We start from the raw sequence: 22,676 nt of genomic DNA, 5'->3' as shown, positions 1-22,676 counted from the left end.
CATAACACACCTCCTGCTCGCCCATCACTCCTCTTCCTCTCCCCCCTCCCCCTTTTTGAATCCCGCGTCTCTCCACGCCTCTACTCTGAATCTCCCTCCTTCCTCTTCTTCTCCTCTCCCGTCTTTCCCTAACCTCAGAGGAGAGCAGGATGGAGGACAGGGTGTGGACTGTGTGCCTTCTTGTCATTCTGACGGTAGGATGGAGTGAGGCTCAGCGTGAGAACAACTTCTCCAGGTAAGCTGAAAGATGTTAGACTAATATCTTCAGGTATGTGTGTCAACTCTATGGCTATCAATGTCCTTCTTGTGCATCGGTTTTCTTGCCCTCATCTTGCATGTGCACATGTGGCACGTCGTTTTCAAGCCCACATCTGTCTACATTGTGTTTTTTCCTCCTAGTTGCTGTATTATGATTACAGAAAGCGCAGTAGTAATAGAAGGTTGCAGTGTTAGGAAGATGTGGTAGGCATCCTGTAAATAGGCAAAATGACAGCATGCTGTAATTGATGTAGTGATTTAACGGGGCAGAAGCTTGCCCTCACGTCTCATGTTTTTCTCAAAGCTGGAAATAGATTCTGACTTTTACCCTCTAAACCCACAGTTATGAATGTTCAATTTCATTTGTAGAGATCCTTATTGAGCCTTGTGTGCGCACTGCTTTAGGTACTTCCACACACAAACAGGGTGTAAATTGAACATGAGACAAACAAATGCCTGTGGGCTGTTCAACTCCAGAGGGATCTGAAGGGAGGGACTCCACCGCCACTGTTTCTTTTTTTTGTTTGTTGGCCAAATGTGGCCTTATAGTACCACAGTACACAAACAACGTATCCCTGAAAGACATGACAGAAAACAGAAGGGACTATAAATCAGATTATAACAGATACGGTCCTTATACTGTAAAGTTTGATAAGATGCCAGAACAGTCAACATCTAAATGAACGATTCTGCTGCAAAAATGATGGCTTGCCCTGCTTTGATCTGTGTTTATGGCAGTGTGTGTCACCAAACTCCATGTGTGAGCGGGCTGTTGAAAGTGCATGTCTGCTAGAAGTAAATACCTGTTACGTCTACTGACAACTTTCTTGTGATACAACAGCCAGTGTGTGTGTGTGGAGAAAGCTAACAGCACATATACTACATATTGGCAGTCTTCCTGGCTTGGTTTGACCAACTTTTTAAGAAAAAAAACACAAACCAGGAGAGTTCATTTGGAACCTCCCCGGACTGGGAACAGAGACGGACTGTGTCACTGTGGTTTTCAGCGAGTGTGCGTGTGTGTGTGGTGTGTTCTGCAGCGATACTCAGTAAAGCTGTTTTTTCTTCCATCGCAGCACATAGTTAAATGCAGTTGATGGTGGTTGTGTAATGCTCTTTTTAGGCCCATCTTCCACTGTGGAGGCCACCTGGTCACAGACTCAGGCATCGTGGCCAGTGAAGGATTCCCCAGTGCATACAAGCCCAACAGTAAATGCACCTGGTACATCACTGTGAGTCATTTTCAATCACTACACAAGTACAATGAACCCAAACTCTAGGATCATGTTTGAGTCGGTTTAGGAAATCAAAAACAAATTTGGGTGTAAACCTCTATAGTCCTTATAAGTGTATGGAGTTTAATTCTTAGTTGATGTTCAGTTCTCTCTCACTTAAAACCCTTTCACAACTTTATGGTTGGAAGAATAAGCTTAACAAACAACGACTAACTCCTACAGCAAGCTGCCAACAACTGTCTTACTATAGATCAGTGACAGATACTATCTCAGCCTGAATCGGAACATACCATCTGCTCAGGTAAACATAGGGTGAGCTAGACAGATACAAAGCTCTCAGAAAGTAACTAATAACCAAAATAATATATGAATAAAGAAAATTCCTTTGTAACTACTAACAATAAAAATTGTCTTTGGCCACACATTCAGTGCACCAACTTTAACAGAAAGTTATTTATAGTTTGACCCCTCCTCACACAATTTGGCAGTGCCCTGTCACTCACTGCTCAGAGGACCTAATGATGCACACCTGTTTTCACTTTCACTAATTAAACCAATGATCTGCAACAATGTCACGCGCAGAACAACAAAAACTATACTCTTTTAAAACATTTCACAGATTATAATTTAAACAAGAGTGTATTTGGTTGCTTGTATAATCTAACAGATACAATAAAAGATTAATTCAAACATTGGATTTAAAATTAATTATTTAAAACACAAACAAAAACTGTTCATGTCGGGAAATAGGGCCTGGTGAAGCAGCTTTCTTTTTTAACTCTTGATTCACCTACACCATATTGAATATTTTACCAAGAACACAACGCTTCATATGCAATGTAGGCGATTGACTCACGAAGTCAAGAATACTGATTTGTAACCTGTCGCCCCCTCCAGGTTCCAGAGGGTCATGTTGTCATGCTGTCTTTTCGCCTCTTCGACATGGAGGCTGACCCCACCTGTCGGTACGACTACCTGGACGTCTACAACGGCCACACCCGCTTGGTGCAGAAGTTGGGTCGTTTCTGTGGGACGTTCCGGCCCGGCGCGCTCATCGCCACCTCCAACACCATGATGTTAGAGATGGTGTCAGACGACGACACTGGAGGAAGAGGCTTTCTAGCTTCATTTAGCGCAGGGAAGCCACATGTGGAAGGTGTGGACACGTAATCCCACAAGGATAGAAAGACACAGACCAGGATGAACTACTGAAGATGACTGCAGTATATATATGTTTGTTTTTGCCTCGAATACACAGAGGGGAAAAAAAAGGTTAAAATCTGGTGTACTAGCATTTCGTCTTTTTCATTCTCACAGAGAACCAATTCTGTGGAGGACGTCTGACCAAATCGCAGGGCTCTGTCAAGACGCCCAACTGGCCCAACGATAATTACCCAGCAGGCATCAGCTGCTCCTGGCACATCTCCGTAGAACCCAGCAATGTAAGCCAATCGTATTGCACTTTGTATTTCTAGACGTGTACCTAAAACGTCCCCTTTTAAAGACACTGAGAGACATCTCTGTACAGAGACAATTAGACAATTATCCCCCAATATTCTCATTATATTTTAAATTCCCTTTCACAAAAATGGAGCTAGGTGTGTTCAATAAGTCTAGTTGATGTAGGAGGGGAAGGAGAAATGAAAATAGTAGTAAAGGGGCCCATCACAAGGAAAAGTTCAACTTTGAAAGTTCAAATGAAAGACTTCATTGAGTGCCTGAAGGTGTGTTCATGTGTGCCAAGAGATTGAGCGTAAGGAAAGAGGGAAAGAAGCAAGAGCGAGGGAGAGAGTAAATGCCCTTCTGTATTTCATAAGTCTGGCCCTTCTCCTCCTACACCACCACTACCTACTGTATGTCTGCACTGTGCTGGATTCATGAAAACTAGTCAGGGATAAACAAGCTCACATCATTCATTCCCCATCATACATTTCATAGTTTGTGCTGGCTTGTTTTGTGTTTGTTACCACCTCTTCCCCAGGTGATTGAGGTGAAGTTTGTGAAGCTGGACTTGGAGCCTGATACGTACTGTCGCTACGACTATGTGGCATTGTTTAACGGAGGAGAGAGGGATAACTCGCGTCGGATTGGGAAATTCTGCGGAGACAGGTCACCAGGGTGAGATAACTGGGTCAGAAATGGGTGTGGAAAGAGGCAAAACACTTGCTAAAAGTTGCTTTTCAAGAGCTATCCCAACATTTCTCAAAGACATGCATATGTCTTTCCCCTTTGCTGTTCCACCTCCTGTCCTTCTCTACATTTATTGTCTTTATTTTCCTTATCTTTTACATAGAACAATAGTGTCAAAGGGGAATGAGCTCCTTGTCCAGTTCATCTCCGACCTCAGTGTGACCTCAGATGGCTTCATGGCCCACTACTCCAGTGTGCCCCGCGGGTCTCGGACGCCCTCCGCCGGGGGAGACTTCATCCATCGACCTCAGACGACCTCAACGCCACAAAGAACAGTTGTGAAGCCAAGCAAACCCACCAGAGCAACCCCCAAACCTAGGCCTGGCCTTCAGTCTAAACCCACACCAAAACCAGCCAAAAAACCACTGGTGAAAATACCGCTGAAACCTCCACCACGTAAACCTATCATCAAGCCCACTGCAAAACCAAAACCAGCTAAACCCACACCTAAAGCGCCTGTGAAAAAGCCTGCACCTAAACCTGGAATTAAACCCAAACCTAAGATTATTAAACCAGTGCTCAAACCAAGCATCAAGGCCAAACCAACACGTAGGCCTGCACTGAAGATCAAACCCACCTTAAAACCTGGTGTCAAACCAGTAAAGCCAACCTCTAAGAGCGGCGTCAAACCAACAGCCAAACCCAAGATTAAGCCGAAAGTGACACCCAAACCTAGAGTTAGCAAGACAGTGACAAAGAAGCCTTTTGTGAGCAAGAAACGTGAGTGGAAGTAATTGATTTCTAAGTTAACAATCTGCACTTTGCTTTCATGTATGTTACTGTATATGTGCACGCTGTATCGAGAAGCAGATTAATGTGCTTATCATGTGTTTGAGTTTGTTGCCGTGTGTGTTTTCTTTAGCTTTACCACTGAACCCACTGTGTACACAAGCCTGTAAGAGGACAGGAACTCTCCAATCCAGCTTCTGCCCTCATGACTTTGGTGAGCAACATTAGCTATTCTTCACAAAGCGTCTGTGTACCAACAACTTAAACATAACTCATTTAGATTGTATTCTTTAGTTTGACCACTATTGGTGTGTCATCTGTAAAAGAAATACCATGCAACCCCTTTCTCTTTTTTTGAATGCTTATTTTTCTGTCTTATATTTCGCTCTCTTTCAGTGATAACGGGTAAGGTTACATCTTTGACCACTGGTCCCAGGGGCTCAGCGACAGTGGAGGTGTTCCTAATCAAGGCCTATAAGGCAGGAAGCCTGAACATCACCAAATCAGGGCCCATGATGTCGGTCACACTGACTTCCACCTGCAAGAGATGCCCCGGGCTAATCAAAGGTACAATACTCACAGCCTTTGCCTGTTTCTGCATATTGCACATGCACACACACACACACACACACACACACACACTAAAATATGCCAATTAACCCTCTAATTTATTATGAAGGTAAAGAGAGTAAACACTTTCATACCATGTACTATCTTTACTAAATGTAAAAAAGTAATTACATCAATTCTTGCAAATAAACAAAAATGTCATCTTTAGTATTAGAAACTCAGAGCTGGTTATAAAGTACAGTGCATCAAAGGTAAGAATTTAGTAAATGGTTCTATATCAAATAGCAAGATATATTACATTTATTTAACCTCTTAAGGGGAATAAGATCATTTTGGCTAATTACCTGCAAAAGAGCACAAACTCTCAGTGTATGCAGATGATGTGATTCTTTATTTAACCAATATATCCCAATAATTACAGGGAGTAAATTAGGAAATAAAATAATATAGTGACGTGTCTGATTACAAATAAATATGCCATGCAATTGTGACTTTGTTTGGTTCCTTTTGGAAATAATTATTGTAAACACTGAATCACATACAGAGGATAATAAAGAAAAGTGTCTAATTTCAGTATCACTCAGTTATTGAATTGGTAGTGCCATAGATTTTCATTTGTCGTTTAATTTGTCCCTTTCAGCTCTTCTGGTATCGGTGAGCACAACCTGTGTTTTGATATATTCTGACACATTTTTTCTGTTGTTCAGGCCGGAACTACGTGATGATGGGAAAAGTCGACACACAGGGCAACGGCCTTCTCAGCCCCTCCAGCTTCACTCTCCTATACAAACCCATCCACGCCAAAGCACTGGCCAACCTCTCGCGTAAACCGTGCTGACATCACAGCCCATCCCGCCAATCAGATGGACAGTGTCTCTCTGAAAAAACATGTAACTTAACAAAGTGTGAAAATATTATAAGTAATATCTAGACCTGATTTTTTTACATAATGAAACACTGTTATTATAACAGTAAACATATATCATTATTATATTTTGTGTTTTGTAAATTATAATATGTCTGTGATAAAAGATGCACATCAATAAACCATGTAATTCTGATGCTAGAGGTGATTTTAAGCATTGTGTTTATTAAGAATTAAGTATTAGGTATAGCTACATGCATGCATTTAAGCACACACAAACACACAAACAAAACGACATGTTTGTCTCCTTGTTGTGAGTATTACCTCATGTAGAAGCATTACGGGGACATCTAGTGGCTTGTTAATTTATAGCATCGCTGGAAAATATTCATCTTCATCAAACGAAAGAAGAATTTAAGACGCAGTTTTGACAGAGATGAGAATGTTTGCTTGATGAACCTCATGAACATTTGCAAAATATAACTTGAGAAAAATGCGATAGACATTCTGCCTTTAAGCATATGTTTGAAACTTTAAAATACCATAAATAATACCTACTAAACGATTTTTTGCTATTGTTGGGCCTAGATTTTGCGAAAAAGTAAAAGTAAAATGAGACTTAAAAGCTGCAAGCAACACCTTTCACACTAGACAGTCATTCCTTTATCTATAAAAGTATATATATATATATAAAGAGACATTTGATTTATATGAGATTAAAGGGACAGTGTGTAGGATTTAGTTATTTATTGGCAGCTTTAACCCGTCTTACTTGGATGTTTCCTTCATCAGGGTTCCCATATTTCCAAGCTGATAGCAGACAGTAAATGACCACATGAGGATTTTCTCATTTGATTATGTGGTGAGAGACAACTTCCCGACATCCTGACCATACCATGTTTAAGTGAACATCATAAATGTTGGTCCCCCCTGAAAACAAACCACTGCATTATACAAGTATTTAGTACAGCGTTAAGAAATGACTGTTTATTAAAGTGCATGATGGGGAAGCTGTAGAGTATGATGGGTCAAACCATGTTTTACAAAGGGCATGCATCTGACTGTTCTCCCAACAAAAGAGCACCATGAAACATGATAGGCGTTAAGATAAGACGTAGTAGTCTTGTGTTGCAATTTTTTGAAACATAGCCTCAGCAGCCAACTCAATGTGTGCCTCCCGTCTCCTCGTTGGATTGTTAGTCTCTAGATGTTGTCGTCGGGGTCGGCTTGGCCACACAGATAGAAGCAGACGAAGACGCAGCAGCCGCCTACCAGGAACAGCAACAGGAGGATGTAGATTAAGGTGGTGGTCCAGAAGGCAAACAGGTAGAGTGTCCTGTCGCAGTAGGGATCCACATTTGTCGAATTCTTGTCGTAGTTGGGCTGATAAATGGAGTATATCCACACATTACCTAGACAGAAAAGGAAACCCAAAAGGATAAATACATTGTGTATCTAACCTTTTAATCAAATTGACAGACATTATATGTCTATTACTGCTTTTAAGACAACTGTTTCGAGCAGTGTCGTTTATATAAATACATTTTATATAAAAAGGCAGAAATCAAAGTGAAATTCAGCCCAAAATATGTCTCGTATGTATAATTGCCTTCACCTGACTGGCTAAGTTTAGAGGACTGAAGGATAACAGGCTGGACATTTTTCCTACGCTCAGCCTCACTGAGACTATTATTCATTCACCATGTGCACAATGTGCACGTTGTGTGAAGCTGTGTCAACATAAAAAAGATCTCTACCAGACATAGACGGACATCTAGTGGCCCATACATGTTACTACAACTGGTACACCTTAATGGGGCGAATTGCAGCGTTAGAGAACCTTTCCTTAATTGAGTGTTATTTTCTTACATCAGGACACCTTGTAGTGGGTAATCACATTAAGACTTAACAAGTAGGCTGTGTGAAAATCACTGTCTGTTGTCTAAAAGTGACATTATCTTCAGTTTAGGTAGGTACACCTAGCTGACATTTATGAGGTCTAATAAAACAGCTTATCTCTGAAGGTTATAATGAAACTGTTTTAATCCTATGTTCATTTTGGCTTAGGTTTGTGCTGTTGTTATTTAGAGCGTTGTTAATATTTACTCTACCCTCATATGTGTATGTGAGCGTCTGTGAGCGTCTGTGAGCTCGTTCGTCGGCACGCCGCTGTTTTAAACTGACCAGCAATAAACCAGCAGGAGAGAAAGAACGCCGTCAATGAGTTCCAGGCGACGCAGACTCGACCGAGTGGGTTGGACGAGTTGTCTTCGGGGTTTTTGCCGCAGGGAAGGCATGAGAGCACCGACAGCACCAGGCCAAAGACTCCCAGCACTATCAAATAGATGGGGATGTAGTGCTGCCGCGGACAGTCATCCAGATATACCACACCTGTCGGACACGAGCGGGACAACAGGGGATACGTAGGCATCTCATTTATCAACAAGTGCATAGAAATTCGGACTTTCTGATATTTAGAATAGTATTTCAGTGAAACAAACAAAAATAAAAAGTAAATCGCTCACTCACCAATTGCAATCTCAGCAATGGGTATGACACTAAACATCAACTTTGAACATGCTGCAAGAAGAAAGAATAGATTTTTAAAAAAGGACATTAAAGCCTCTTTTCTCTACATAATCAAACCGTGAAAGGAATGTGTATGATCTCACCTAGTATCAGTGTTGGGGGTTGATAAGGGTTGCGGATGTGTTCAATAAGGGTCCTGTTTGACATTATCAGCACTGAGGACTCTAAGCAACAGAGGAAGATTAAGAACTGAGACAGAAGTGAAGACTAAAGTTGTCTAGAGTAAAAGTAAAAGTCTGCGTGCTGACAGCAACATTTATTTATAGTTTTTTGTGGGAAATGTCGACACCAGGTTTTGACAAAGAAGAAAACATGGAGTAAAAGAGACGACATCTCTGGATCTGCGACGTCGATTACTTCTCCTCAAATTTTCCAATCATGACAATGTTACAGGAGTGCAATGTTAGTGTGAGGAGTCCTCTTTTAATAAGATAGTTGACTTCACCCATTTGTAAAGAGTCAATATGTTGGATTACTCTTCAGTTCCCATAATGCAACTTGGAAGGATCTTTCATTAGACCATGAGGCCCTCTTAAATGTCCACTTTAAGCGCCACACCTACAGATTGTATTGAAGGCTTTCCACTACAAATGTTAAGTCTCAAGCCCAAAGCGAGATGGAAGTTACTTATGGAAGTGTCCTAGATTTATTTCATTTGTGTCATCACAGCAAATGATAAACAAAACACATATGACAAGCATGAAGCTGCTCATTCGAGTCATTTAATCCTGGGGTCATTTCATTTAGCCACAATTCATCCCGGCCTAAATTAAATTAAGTTTTCATGCAATTCCTGATATCAGTGTCCAGCACAGACTATAAAAACATGATAAGATAGGATGACATGTTGTTCATGCTTCATGTTCACACACGTGTGTGACGGAATACTACTCTCTCAATTACAGCAAAGAGGTTTGACTGCGTTCCTATCAAAGCCAGTTTGACCAGCAACAAGAAACAACCTGTGCACGAGCTACAACATAACAAAGTACTGGACATTTAATGAAATTAAGGCAAAAAAATAGAATAAAATATGTAAAAGCTGAAATATAAATTAGTTTAGTCCAATTTTAAATGATCAATTTGTAATACATTTTACGTCCCTATTTGACGTCAACTTGGCATCGACTCTGACCACTTTCCACTTCAGTTTAAATAGCAACACAACTTTGGCATAATTTAAGCAACGTGCAAGGAAAGATAACGTTAAACTGTGACTTCGCCTTATATTTTTATATTATATATATATCTTTTTTTTCCGCCACGCCCCATTAACACACTTCCTGCCTGATAATGGGTTTAAACCGCAAATATAACCGAATAAAGTGTGAAAGTAGTAATTTAATGCGTGAATAATCACAGTTTGTTGTCTTGTTATTCAACACTTACCTTTAGTGAGTCAGAGTTTACCTTCGCGCTGTCTGCCGCTGTGACTCTGACATCCGCGCCTCGTGAGATGAAAACTCCACCTCTCGCGAGCGCGCATGCCTCGAGCGGCGTTCACGCGATTAGCTAAACAGAAATATTAACTGATGCCGAAGTAAAACTCCTCCATTCAATATTGTACTTAGTTACTAAAGTTTTTATTTTATTTGTTGTACTTATTAATATAAGCGTATTTGAGTTTCTAGAAAAGCGAAATGTATTATAATAATAATAATAATTATTAGTGCTGCTGCTCTTTTGTTTCGGTTTGTTTGAGTTTAGTTCTCCTGCTTGTCTTGTGCTGTGTTTTATTTGTTTGTTTTCATGCTGGTTACTTGTTAATTCTTCATTTAAAAAAAGTAAAAGTAGGGTATTCATTGGGCAACAGAATGACCTCTTTAATATCAATGTTATTGTATCATATAGGTCTATTATATTATCCGATTACAATAACATCACTATTATTGTTTTAGCTGGTGGAGGTGGAGCTAACTTCCTTATTGAAATTGTTCCAAGTAAAACATTTTGATGACCATGTGCTTTTTGTAGAATGGAAGTTTGAAAATAAATGAAAATGTAACAATCGAGTAAAGTAATAACAGTGTTGGATGGCGAGAGAGTCTAAAAGACAAATCTAAGGTTGTAAAAGTTATATGAAAGTGGTATGGAATGCAGATATGAAATAAAGCAGGATCAGGATATACAAATACTGTTAACCGAGAACAGATAAAGATTGACCAAGCCTTAACCTTTATCTTAACTTTGCGTTTGCAACAGAGGTGTGGCCACATAGAGTATCAGCTATCAAAATATTTTGTAAATGTTCATGTTCATGTTTGAACATAGATAAAGAGACACGTGCAGGACTGCAAACCTGTTGTGTTGCAACACATGTCTCTGGGCTGAATGCTAAAGTGAAAGTGTTCCTCAAAAAGGTCTTTAAAATGTGTAGTCTTCTATAAAATATTGTAATTGTTTCAATAATTTAAATCCAGTAAATAATAAAATAAACTGACTTTAATAAATTGTCAAAACACTTACATGATGTTGATTATTTAATCATAAGAAACATAAATAAATAATTGTAAAAATGATATGACAGCAACAGCAAGAAAACGCATGACAAATACAGTACTAACAATATATGAAATATAATAACACACACAAAAGAATATTTTGGCAGCAGTTACATTTGATACTGCTGAAGTCATGAAGGATGGCCACCTTCACGTCTGACCTGCAGATCCCCACAGAATATACACAGTAGTGCAATAAATTAAAAATGTGTCAGCTCCATGGTTGTTTGACTCGGTCTGTCTGTTCATCAAAACCATTTGTCCATCAGCTTCCACCTGAGAGGACGACTTAATAACCACACAATGCTGTCACAAGTCTGTGAGGCAGACGCTGGAGGACGTCTCAACGTAGACGCACCCTCGGTTCCCTGAGCGGGAATGGCCGCCTTGCAGATCTATCACGTGGCTGCGACTCCTCTCAGACTCTGCCGTCTGGAGTCGAGCCTTGCCGAGCACGGAGTCCCACAGCCACCCTCTGCTCCATAACTGCACACAACAACGCAGGGTTCACCGTGTGTGCATATTGTCTGTGTCTGTGTGTCAGAGAGGGAGAATATGAACGTGTCAAACCTCGATAGAGACGTGTGTGCTGGGATATCTCCTGTAGAAGATGGCTCTGAGGTTGAACTCGGGGTTTCCCTCCGCCTTGAAAACCTGCGTCCTTATGGTGTCATTCTCACACCGCACTACGGCATAAACATCTGGAGCTGTAGATCACAACACACAATACAACAAGGTTGTAAAGAAGAAAACGACAGAAGAAGTAGACCCGCAACTACAAACACGCCCTCTGCCATCTGTGGAACTGGTGGAGATGTGGTGTTGTGCTACGCCACCTTTTTGTTTGGGGAGGCTAAGTCCTGACGCCCTGCGGAGGTAGACGGTGGTCACCACAGTGGGTTGAGGGAGAAAACACTGCAAGACAGAGGGAGACAACAAATCCTCCCTCAATTCCCTACGCAAAAAAAGAAAGATAAAACAAATTAAATCAACAGAGGATTGATATGAAGGTGGAAGAGGAACAGATTTCTCACTACACTGTAAAAGTGATGTTCCTTGAGCTGTTCAACTTAAATTCTACATTATACATTTACTATGCAAACTCATATTACACAATACAATCCGCCTTAAATCTATGAACATTTTACATTTGTTGTCACATTCACAAACTCCTGTGACACACCTGAGTGTGACAAGGGAATGGGAGAAGAGGCGTAGAAGGAAGTGTCCTGTGGCCCCTGGCAGGAAGGTGGTGGGCAGCACGACGTAGCGACCTGGAGTCAGAGTCCCCCTCAGCGTCACACTGCGGGAGTCCATGTAGACCGAGCTGGCCGCCTGCTCCAGCACACACTGCACCCGGCTGCAGCGGTTCACCTCCACCTGGGCCACGATAAGGCAGCACATTTTTTTATTGTTTTTGTGAAAACTGATGTTTGTTCACACATTGGCTCACCTTCAGCACTTCAAAGCCGATGGGCAGGTTTTCTCCTCCTCCATCTTTCCTCCGTATCCTCCTGTCCTCCTGCTGCAGACAGATGAGCAACTCCTCCTCTTTGCCTCTCACCTCAAACATGAACTAGGGGAAAAAAAAAGTCATGTTGAAAAATTCATGCACCCATCAAAATACTTTGAGTTTCCACTTTAGTTATACCTGCGGATTGTGCAGGAAAGTGTCTCTGTGGTTGATGCATCCTCCACATCGACTCCTTTTATCCATTTGTGCCTCCCATCCTCCCACCTCTCCGCTATCATCTTCCTTTATCACTTTGTTCACCGCCTTATCCCGCTTACACATTCCTCCTTTTCCTCCCTTCGGCTGACTCTCTCCAAGTTTGGCCTCCTTCCGGTTACCTCGCTGCTTAGTCCCTGCAGGTTTGGCGTTGTTCTTCCCCGAGCTCAGCGCGTGGTTGTTGTGATAGACGGTGGACGTAGGTGTTCCTGGAGAAGTGGGAGCTGATGCCCACTCCCCATAGCAGCGCACTTCTCTCCAGTGAGAGCTCCACCACAGCAGAGAACTCTCCACCAGCCGGCACACCACCACGTCTGTGAAGTACTGACAGAAGTCCTCGAAATCTATCCTGAGGAACAGCAAAGGAAATAAATCAGCACGACAACGATTGGAAATCCTGCATTGTTCTTTCCACGCTGAGGTTATGAGGATCCAAGCAAATAATTAGGAATGAAAATCTACCAAAACTCCCCAACATCTCGAACAATCAGGCCCATCTTCTCCCTCTCTGCACGACCCATCTGTTGCCACTCCTGCGACCTGCAGGGGGCGTTCAAGGACAATAATTGTCAAAAGTCCAGAGCTGCAAGGTCCAACACACTGGAAATGACAAGTAGCGTTTCAACTTCTGGAAAGCTTTATGGGTCTATTTTGCCCATTTTCAGAGTTTCTCAGACTTCCATAATGTAAACAACAGATGTCCCCTTGTAAAACAACTCCAACACTATTGTAAAATGTAGGAAATTGTGATTATAAGATGTTGTAAAGCAGACTGACACTGTTAAATGTCAGCATACGTTGTATTCCCACAGCTCCAGCAAAGTGTCTGATGTACTCAGCAGTCAGACATGTGGTAGATGAAGTCAGTACAGAGTTCAAAGTACTCTCACCCCTGACTCCAGGCACCCGTCCAGTCCGTGGTCCCCCATGGGTTCCTCATGCGCACCATGAAGAGTCGGGACATCCAGCCCGTCTTCGGCAGCTTCTCCGCCAGCCTCATCTTCCTCACTGCTGTGATCCCATAGGCGTGTCCTCGCACCAGGCCACAGTCCAACACTGACTCCACCGTCTCCCCCTCTGCTGGCTGAGAAATAATACAAGAACACAGTAAAGAGTCTAACATATTGCGCATCCCTTTTGTTTAAAATTACTCAGAGATGCTAAGCCCTACCCGTATTGAGCAGGTGATGAGGGCTTTACATTCATGAGCCTTAGCTAATGTCTGGAAGAACGCCCTCCTCCGATCCCTGTGCAGGCTGAGAGCCTCACGATCCAGGCTGAGGGGCTCCGAAACCCCGCCAGTGAAGTCGATCAGTGCCTCTGTAGTGTTTCCTCCCTCCAGGGCCTCGTAGCAGCCGTTTAGCCTAGAGAGTAACCAGATATATTTACTGAATGATTAATGGCTGTGCCCCTCTTCTCCCTTTCCATATCCCACTCCACAGGTGTTTGTTTGTAGAACATTTTACATTTTTAATTGGGGCATGTCCCATAAGTGTGCATCTATATAAGTGGTTGCATATGTGGTTATGACGATTTTGTTATTGGCAGTTTCTCAGATGTAAGGGGGTGGATACTAGGTGTCTATGGATGGGGTGCTGTGTGTTCTTCCGTACTAACACTTGCTATTTTGAGAGCATAAGTGTGTACTGACGGCAAAATGAGTACCTGGATGGTGTTCACATAACGGTAAAATAGTTGAGTGTGGACCGTTGGACACTTCTAAGCCTCAATGGTCATATGGTCGTACGGACTTCACGTCCATCTTCTACAACCTCCACACCTTGCCTGTCTGCCTGATTACATTCAGGGCTCACTACTTCCTAAGTTGGCACTAAGTTGGGTCTTGGAGAGGGGAGGAGGCCCTTACTTGGCGTAGGCCTTTTCCAACAGTGCGCTCCAAAACTCTCGTGGTGTGGCCGAGCGGCAGAAGAGCAGAACTCCATCACTGCTGACCGGCAGACGGTCATCCACAACAACATCCATCCAACGGCCGAGTCTCCAGAACCGGAAATGGAAGATGCCTGCGTACATCTCAGGATGCTTTGGATTCCACTCCTGGTCCACATGGTCTGGGATCACCTGGGAAGAGGAGAGGAGCTGAGATGAAGCCATGAAGGAAGAAGCAGTAAAGAAAGGAGGACAGAGAGAGGAACACAAATACATAACCTTCTTCCATAGAGATGGCTCAGATGCTAAGCAGGAAATGGCAGCCACCATCCAGCAGTTACCCAGACTGCCTTGGTGCAAGTCACGAGTGCTGATGCCATCAACAAACAGACGGGGGTCCTTACATATCTCCTGGTATGTGATCAGAAGAAAGAGATGTCAAGTAAAACAATTGGGGGCAGTGACAGTTGCTTATTTACAAACAGACACAGAGCAACATTAGCATTCATTGGAAGCCATGTTCTGGTTACCTGACAATTCTCTCTCTCGATATTCACTCTCCTTCGAGCTCTATTTTGCTCTCCACTTACCTTTTGAAGGAAATATCTGCCTGCTAAATTCGCTAGCTAGTCGCTAACTTTGTCTGTCTTTGTCTGTATGTCAGGTAAAAAATGTAAACCTTTTGAAACAGCTGTCTGTCGCTGCTTGAAACAATGCTGATGAGAGCGGTTAGAGGGAACTAAAACGAGCTGAAAGACGCTAAAATGCACCGAAGATCTGAAGGGGATAATTCTTTGTAGGTTTGTCACTAAGAGCAATCCTTTAACATTAAAAACACATTTGATCCATCGTAATATATTGATTATATAACAGCTTTAAACTAACTCTGGTTAATGATAGCAGTTTGTAGCGTCACAGTGTTTTATGAGGCCTGTGAGAGTCAGAGCACTGCTGAGGAGACAGATCCTGTCCTGATCTGTTGATCTCAGTTTGGACAGGCTCAGGTAACAGAAGAGGTGCTGCTGGACACACACACACACACACACACATGCAGACAAATAAACACTCAGTGGTCATAACGTCTTTAAATGTAACTCCAGACAAGATATCATCCTTCCTTGTGATGATATCAATTTAATATCACGGAGGCCACCTAGATTGTGAAGTGGACAGTTAATGGGAAGTAATGGAGAGAGTCGATGCCGTTTCTGTGTGTGTGTGTGTGTGTGTGTGTGTGTGTGTCAGCAGAGGGAGGCGACAGATGTCACCCTAACATCCGACTCCTGGTTGATACACGCTTAAAATACCTGAGTGGAGCATTAGGAATACAATACCATTAACCCTTTATCTTCTGCCCTGAATCAGCAAATACATCTCCAGCAGGGTTTCACATTAAGATCACTGAAGGTTTGGCCCTCATACTGAGGGGACTTCATGAACTACTGATCAAACTACACAGACATTTCTGAATTCGGAAGTTAAATAGGGAATATTCTTCATACCAGTGCCATTAAATGGTGAATTCAGGACATCTGCAGGTCTTGAAAAGTCTTAAAAATTCAGTTTCTTCAAAAACATTATTAAAAAACTATTATAATCTTAATCTTGATTTTTAATTTTATTTCTTCAAAGACAGTGACATTAGTTATAATAACTTATTGTTGTAATTGGTTCAACTTACGTTTACGTTTATTAATTAATTTACTAGTAATTGTTGTTATAAATAACAGGGAAGTACAAAAATGTGATTTGAAGGACAATCATTTAATGCACTTAATTGATAATTGTTGGCTTTGTTGGTTTTCCTTCATTCTTTCACCGGTATAACAGTGAAAAATATTCAATTTAATTTTAAATGACATTAAAAAGTCTTACTTTGAACTTAGTGAACAGCGCACCATTAAAGTTTTGATTTAAGCCATTGAAGCTGGACAATAAATAATTCAACCTTGACTTTAACCTCCCATTTCGAGCCAACATTAAAGGCTGCTTTGCTTGCTTGAACCACAATAAACTCCTATACTTATCCACAACTACACCCATTTCAACACTGTGCTAAAAACACCTGGGCTATTTGAATTGGCTGCTGCTTTTTCTAAACTCATCTGTATAAACACACACACACACACAAATAGAGCGGTCCATCGACAGCACACGCCACTCGCTCCGTGAGGTCTAAAGTTTCACTGCCTGACGCCTCTCCTATAATAGAAGGTGCTTTAATTAACCCTAATCTGTTAGAAATGTAACATGCTGATAGATTTAGATGTGGGAGAGGAGGAGATATAATTGAAAAATAACTCTTTGTTGTTGTTTGAACTGGTTTGAAATCGGAAAATGTGGCAATGCAGATGTGTAAAGACAAGAATTGTAACATTTATTTGATATACTTTCAGGAAGTTTACAGATTTAGAGCTTCTCCCTGCGCGTCACACTCACCCTCGGCCTCTTCCAGGTCAGTCCAGGCGGGGGCTTCCTCTTGTAGAAGAGGGACTGGGCAGTGGCGGGGAACAGGGGATCCTTGAAGAACGCACCTCGACGCAAGCAGTCCCGCCTCAGCTTGTGGAAGCTTTGACCCTGGAAATTGTTCACTCGTTCTGGCATTGTGGCTGCAGAAGAAGGGCTCTGGGGTGGAAAGAAGAGGTGTTAAAATAGTTATATATTATATATATATATAATAATCGGGTTACACTTATGTGTCAGTGTGTGTGTGTGTGTGTGTGTGTGTGTGTGTGTGTGTGTGTTGGGGGGGTTGAGGACAGCACTAAGGTAATGGTACCGTTTTAGTCGTCAGTGATATGAACTGCTGGGGTCCCTGAGTCAGCAGCGTGTGTGTGTGTCAGCGAGAGTATGCCAGGTGTGTGTGTGTGTGTGTGTGTGTGTGTGTGTGTGTGTGTGTGTGTGTGTGTGTGTGTGTGTGTTCATGGCGGGGTCAACTCAGGGTCTTGCTGTGCAGAGAGGGAAAACAGAGATGAAACCTTGGAGGTGCTCGGGTTTGCATATTCCACACAGGTCAATGTCATCAATTATCAGTGAGGTTTTGTTTTTCTCGTATCAGATTTATGCAGAAAGACACATAAACATGAGGAAAACATATGGAGGTAACACTCGCTTCACGATCCATGATTAATGAACGCATAACAAATTCATGACTTATCATATTTTAATGAAGGCAGCAATCAAACAGATATACATCCTGAATTCCTGTGGCTCAATATTATTATTGTATCATCTAAAACCAATCAATCAAGTGAATATGTCCGATTAGTATGTGCAATAAATTGTTCATGGCTTTTAATTTTACTGCTACTGTGTATTGCTTTTCATTTCATGTGCGTGTGATGTTTAGACGTGTCTGTTGTTGCTGTGCTGCGAGCAAATCTCCCATACAGGACAGTAAAGACTGAACTAAACATGTATATATATATATATATATATATAAAAATAATATATATAATATTACCGTTCATTGTAACAAGAAGCTCCAGTATAAACAACTTTTATCCACTAATTTGTTAATGAATGAATGCTCTAACTGCAAGTTATGACTGTACTTTATATTCACAACTGTAATTAAAGAAACATTTTCTTATAAATGCAACATAAGCTGTTTGCTTCTTAAATTAATAATTATTTTAAATATATGAAATGATATGCTTTATAATACAAGTTTTAATCCAAACATTACACACTTTATTATATATATATATATATATATATATATATATATATATATATATATATATATATATATATATATATATATATATATATATATATATATATATATATATATATAGACAGATATATTATTGTCTAGTGTATTAAAAGAGCTGTTTAAAGGCTGCCCTTGAGTTTATATTTTTAGCATTAGTGACCTTATTCTTCATTTTCATAGATGTTCCTGTCATTGTTACATGCATTAAAATGTGATAAGTCATGAAGTACATTAATTCAGAGTTTAAATTGCAGGTAAATTGTTTTACCTTTAAGTCCGACTAGAAGTTTAGTCACTTGCTTTCCACAGATGAAACTATTCCTTGAGCTCAGGCAGAGGATCCTGAACCACGTCCTCCTTTAGGGAAGCGTCATTCTTCAGAGGAAATCTTACGTTGCAACAAATCAATCATCTCTTTCCTCTTGTTCTTCTTTGTCCCAGAGTCAGCTGTTAAAAACTGACTGACCCTTCCTTCTTCTGTCCTCTGAATATGTCTTGAGACTCATCTCCTCCAGGTAATTAACTCAGTGTCATTGGACCTGGATGAAACGATATGAAAGATGCTGCAGGGTAAAAGTACAGCTTGATGTGAGCGCTGCAAGTTCCCTGACACCATCTTTTATGAGTGTGTGTGTATACATGACAGCCTCTCGAGCTGATGCATGAGCGTGTGTGTCCCTCTGCATTTGGCCGTGACATACAGGGCAGGATGACACTGCTGGAGCCGAGTGTCTGTGTAACTTTATCTCCCTCCACACAGACAATAGACAGACATTCATCTCGCTGAGTGACATAACACACAATTATAGCCACTTCACACCAGTAAAATACTTCAGTTACTGCAGGAACTATTGAGTTCAAGACATTTAGGATACACTGTTTATCCTCTGAAGCTGGAGAACATAAACAAATGTGTTTATTTGGAGTGTGTATATGTGTGTGTGTGTTTGCATGTGTGTGTGTCACTCACTTCTGGTGTCACATTCTGTCTTCTTCTCTTCCCCCCTTTGTCGTATTTCACCGCTTTTCTTTTCCGTCCTCATATTAACATGGTCCACGGTCCCCACTCTTCTCCTTTTATTGCTTATCTTTTTGGTCTCTTCTCCTCTTCCCTCCTCTCCTCTCTATCTTCTCCCGCACACACTCCTAGTGTATCTGTTGCTGTCGAGTGTGTTGCCCCTGACACCTGAGAAACCAAGAGGCAAGCGCCTTCTATTTTAACCACCTCACTGCCAAATATCTAGCTAATTATCCCCCATTCCTATGTGATCAACCAACAGCAACTCAGGGCTGATAAAGAAAGCCTGTTTCAGCTATAATGTGTAATGAGGGACAAAGATTTAATTCAACATCATTGAAAAACTGTTGACATAGCAACGTGTAAATACAAGTAAATAGCACAATGAGTATCAAAACCTTAGCTGTTTTAATGTCCAGTAAGGCTCTGCTTTTATTATATTCCCAGTAAAATATGTGACAATATTTAAATATGGTTTGTTTTGTTTATAAATTAGTTTTTAGTGACTGCAGCTTCTTACCTCAAACATATAGATGATAACATAATTTTAATATAAACATAATTTGCCAAAAAAAGCTGAATGTATATGTGGGCTACGTTGTACATACTACCTATAAAAAGTAATGCATAGCTATATTTTTTTATACTTATTAAGTAGGAACACTATATTTTAATGCTGAATATATTAGTATATGATTATTGTCCATATTAGTAATTTATATGTATTTCTATATAAGTATTATTTATGAACAAAACAAGAATTTCTGCTAAATATTAACATATATTAGGCCTATACATTTTATATATAAATTATAAAAATGTATAGGCCTAATATATGTCCAAAAAGACGATGGTCTTTATCAATATACCTTAATACATGGTCATGTGTCAGATTTCCGTAACCATTAACTATGAACTAAAATTACAATGAATATGTTCAAACTCAAAAAACAACATATAATAATATCTAAACAAGTGAAGGGTGAAGATAAAAAGTATAAAATAATGAAATAAAAAATAAATGATTTGCCGTTTTTTCTTCAATTGACTTTTTTCCCTGAAATCCAACCATCGGGCATCTACTAGTGTCTCTCGTTGTGGCTCTACTACGCATGCGCTGTTCCGAGTCGCTGTCAGAAAATGCCGATGTGGCTGCTGAACTTTTATTAAGCCTAAAGTTTAAGAACAAACTGCTGCAATGAAGCTTTTTGTACTGGTTTTTGTTTGTGTCTGCTGTTCTGTTACAGCAGAAGAAGACGAAAGACTGCCGAATAAATGCGAAGGTAGGACGAAGAAGGACCCTGTTATGTTGCTATTTATGTGACATTATAACAGCGGTATGGCATGTTTACAGCTGTTATGTCGTTGAGTGTCAGCCTAAAACCTTTGACACAAACATACATATGAAAAAGTTTGTAATAATATTTTTGTTGTACCTGTGTTTGTCCTGTCTCTCAGTGTGTAAGTTTTTGACAGTAGAGCTGCAGGATGCTCTAGAGAAAACTGGTCGCTCCAAAGAAGTCCTGGAGGTCGGAGAAGTGCTGGACACAGGCAAGAGAAGAAGAAAGATTAAATACAACCTCTCGTAAGTTAATTCTAGGGAAGAATACTTGTAATAGGAAGAGAAAGATACCCTGGACTCGAAAAATAGCAAGTAAATGCTGCTTGATACATTGAAAGCGTGCAACTTTGAATTGTGTGTGATGCCAACATTTAAACCTGTGTTCTGATTACAGGGAAACTCGTCTGACTGAGGCGTTGGACAACATATGTGAACGCATCCTGCAGTATAATGTCCACGCAGAGAGGCCTGGCAGTCTCCGGTACGCTAAGGTGAGGTTATTCTGTCTGTTTTTTAAAGCTCTCATCTGCTGCATTACACAGCTTTTATTGGCTTGGGAGTAAAACTGAGCACCTAACGCTCAAAAGGTGACACGTTTCCCATACAGTACATGCAGTATGTTCCACATTAAAAGACAAATCTAACCCTAAACCTTGCTTATTTTGTTTGTGCTCTTGTCATTTGCAAACATTTATAATGTGTGCATTCAATTGACATCTAGCTGGTTGGCATGTATTGCAGGGTGCCAGTCAGACCATGACGACTCTGAAGAACCTGGTCCATAAAGGAGTTAAAGTGGATTTGGGTCTGCCATTTGAGCTGTGGGACGAACCCTCTGTAGAGGTGTCAGACATGAAAAAACAGGTAGGAGGATGTGTGTCTTTGGTGTAAATGTTTAAACACAATAACACTTTTCAGTGTTTTAATTCAAAAGGTATTTTACAGTCCTCAATAAATCATTAATTTTAAGTAATATCTCGAAGAGTCAGCTAAAAACAGAGGCGTAGTTACATCCCGTGTTAACACTATATAACATTATAAATATATATAGTAATGTTACTACTTTTGACCAGCTAAAGTTGTGTGTATTTCAGTGTGAGACGATGCTGGAGCAGTATGAGGAAGTTGTGGAGGACTGGTTCTTCCATCACCAGGACCTGAGGCTGGAGAACTTCCTCTGTCAGAACCACGTCCTCAAGACATCAGAGCAAGGTAGATGACCCAAAGAAAGTGCTTTGAGTGTTTTTAAGTCACACAATTTAATATAACAAAAACACATCATGTGACCTCAGACCACTCTTCCCTCGTCAGAAAATAAACTGTGTAGCTCAAACCCTCTCATGTGGTATTGTTTTCCTCTCCCTCCCTCAGAATGTATAAAGGAGGCGTGGAAAGGAGACATGAGGACCAAAAGAGAGGTCAAGGAGGCAGAAAGCGACAGCACGGAGGAAGAAGTGCATGACGCTGGAGAGCTATGAGGAAAACAATCGCATACAAGAGGAAATGCAGACAACAGAATAACCTCAATTTTTGCTTTTGGTTGCAAATTGCAAAGAAATGATGTTTTGTAACTCCATGTTAGCTGTTGGCTGGTTGTGACATATGGTCAACCAACATTTATATTATATTTCTGCTGCCAAATCTTGGTTCTAGATTCATAATCGTGTGTGCTTTATAGACTTTACACTACATTTCTGCTGTTACTTTTATATAAATGGTGTCAGTATTTTAAGAACTGTCGCACCTTTTTAAACACTCAGCTATTTGGATTAAGGTTTGAAGCCTTTGCCGTTAGTATTTGATACCTTTCCAGTGTTATATGATGAGTCCACGCTGCTCCATCTCTCCTTATGCCAACATTATATGGTACATAGCAGTATTTCTTACCCCAAATTACAGCCTTTACATGCAATATGTACAGTTTTTTTCAATGTGAATAAAATGCCTTTTTATAACACTTTTAGATATTTTGTTTTTTTTCTGCATCTTGTTACAGGAAAATAACATAAAGGACATTTTTCAGTCAACACGTGTGATAGTTACCA

General features: G+C 40.7%; 3 protein-coding genes across 5 annotated transcripts; 2 read left to right on the top strand and 1 right to left on the bottom strand.

Moving 5' to 3' along the window:
- Window positions 1–1,369: 1,369 nt before the first annotated feature.
- Window positions 1,370–6,048, top strand: pcolceb (procollagen C-endopeptidase enhancer b). Its single transcript, XM_029455464.1, has 8 exons — window positions 1,370–1,490; window positions 2,391–2,649; window positions 2,811–2,935; window positions 3,475–3,611; window positions 3,787–4,403; window positions 4,546–4,626; window positions 4,809–4,979; window positions 5,690–6,048. The coding sequence occupies exons 2-8, from the start codon at window positions 2,412–2,414 to the stop codon at window positions 5,818–5,820; spliced, it is 1,500 nt and encodes a 499-aa protein (XP_029311324.1). The 5' UTR covers window positions 1,370–1,490; window positions 2,391–2,411; the 3' UTR covers window positions 5,821–6,048.
- A 4,867-nt stretch (window positions 6,049–10,915) lies between these two features.
- LOC115024078 (calpain-5) lies at window positions 10,916–20,816 on the bottom strand. Of its 3 annotated transcripts, XM_029455475.1 has the most exons (15): window positions 20,726–20,816; window positions 19,242–19,457; window positions 18,540–18,810; window positions 16,993–17,178; window positions 14,833–14,964; window positions 14,534–14,745; window positions 13,838–14,030; window positions 13,557–13,750; window positions 13,129–13,206; window positions 12,589–13,015; window positions 12,391–12,513; window positions 12,121–12,317; window positions 11,774–11,892; window positions 11,508–11,644; window positions 10,916–11,423 (listed from the first exon to the last, which is right to left on the bottom strand). In XM_029455475.1, the coding sequence occupies exons 4-15, from the start codon at window positions 17,155–17,157 to the stop codon at window positions 11,247–11,249; spliced, it is 2,154 nt and encodes a 717-aa protein (XP_029311335.1). In that variant the 5' UTR covers window positions 17,158–17,178; window positions 18,540–18,810; window positions 19,242–19,457; window positions 20,726–20,816; the 3' UTR covers window positions 10,916–11,246. The 3 variants fall into 3 exon arrangements, with proteins under 3 accessions (XP_029311335.1, XP_029311333.1, XP_029311334.1); XM_029455473.1 differs by having other exon boundaries at window positions 14,534–14,964; XM_029455474.1 differs by having other exon boundaries at window positions 14,534–14,961.
- On the top strand, window positions 20,387–22,594 carry cnpy4 (canopy FGF signaling regulator 4). Its single transcript, XM_029455476.1, has 6 exons — window positions 20,387–20,572; window positions 20,748–20,874; window positions 21,026–21,122; window positions 21,373–21,495; window positions 21,726–21,843; window positions 22,003–22,594. Exons 1-6 carry the CDS (start codon window positions 20,488–20,490, stop codon window positions 22,107–22,109), a joined length of 657 nt encoding a protein of 218 aa, XP_029311336.1. The 5' UTR covers window positions 20,387–20,487; the 3' UTR covers window positions 22,110–22,594.
- The last annotated feature ends 82 nt before the right edge of the window (window positions 22,595–22,676 follow it).

The sequence above is a fragment of the Cottoperca gobio genome, chromosome 18 (genome assembly GCF_900634415.1).
Source record: "Cottoperca gobio chromosome 18, fCotGob3.1, whole genome shotgun sequence".
NCBI classification, from domain to species: domain Eukaryota; kingdom Metazoa; phylum Chordata; class Actinopteri; order Perciformes; family Bovichtidae; genus Cottoperca; species Cottoperca gobio.
The sequence above is the reverse complement of the archived record's forward strand: the minus strand, read 5'-3'. Positions and strand labels throughout refer to the sequence as shown.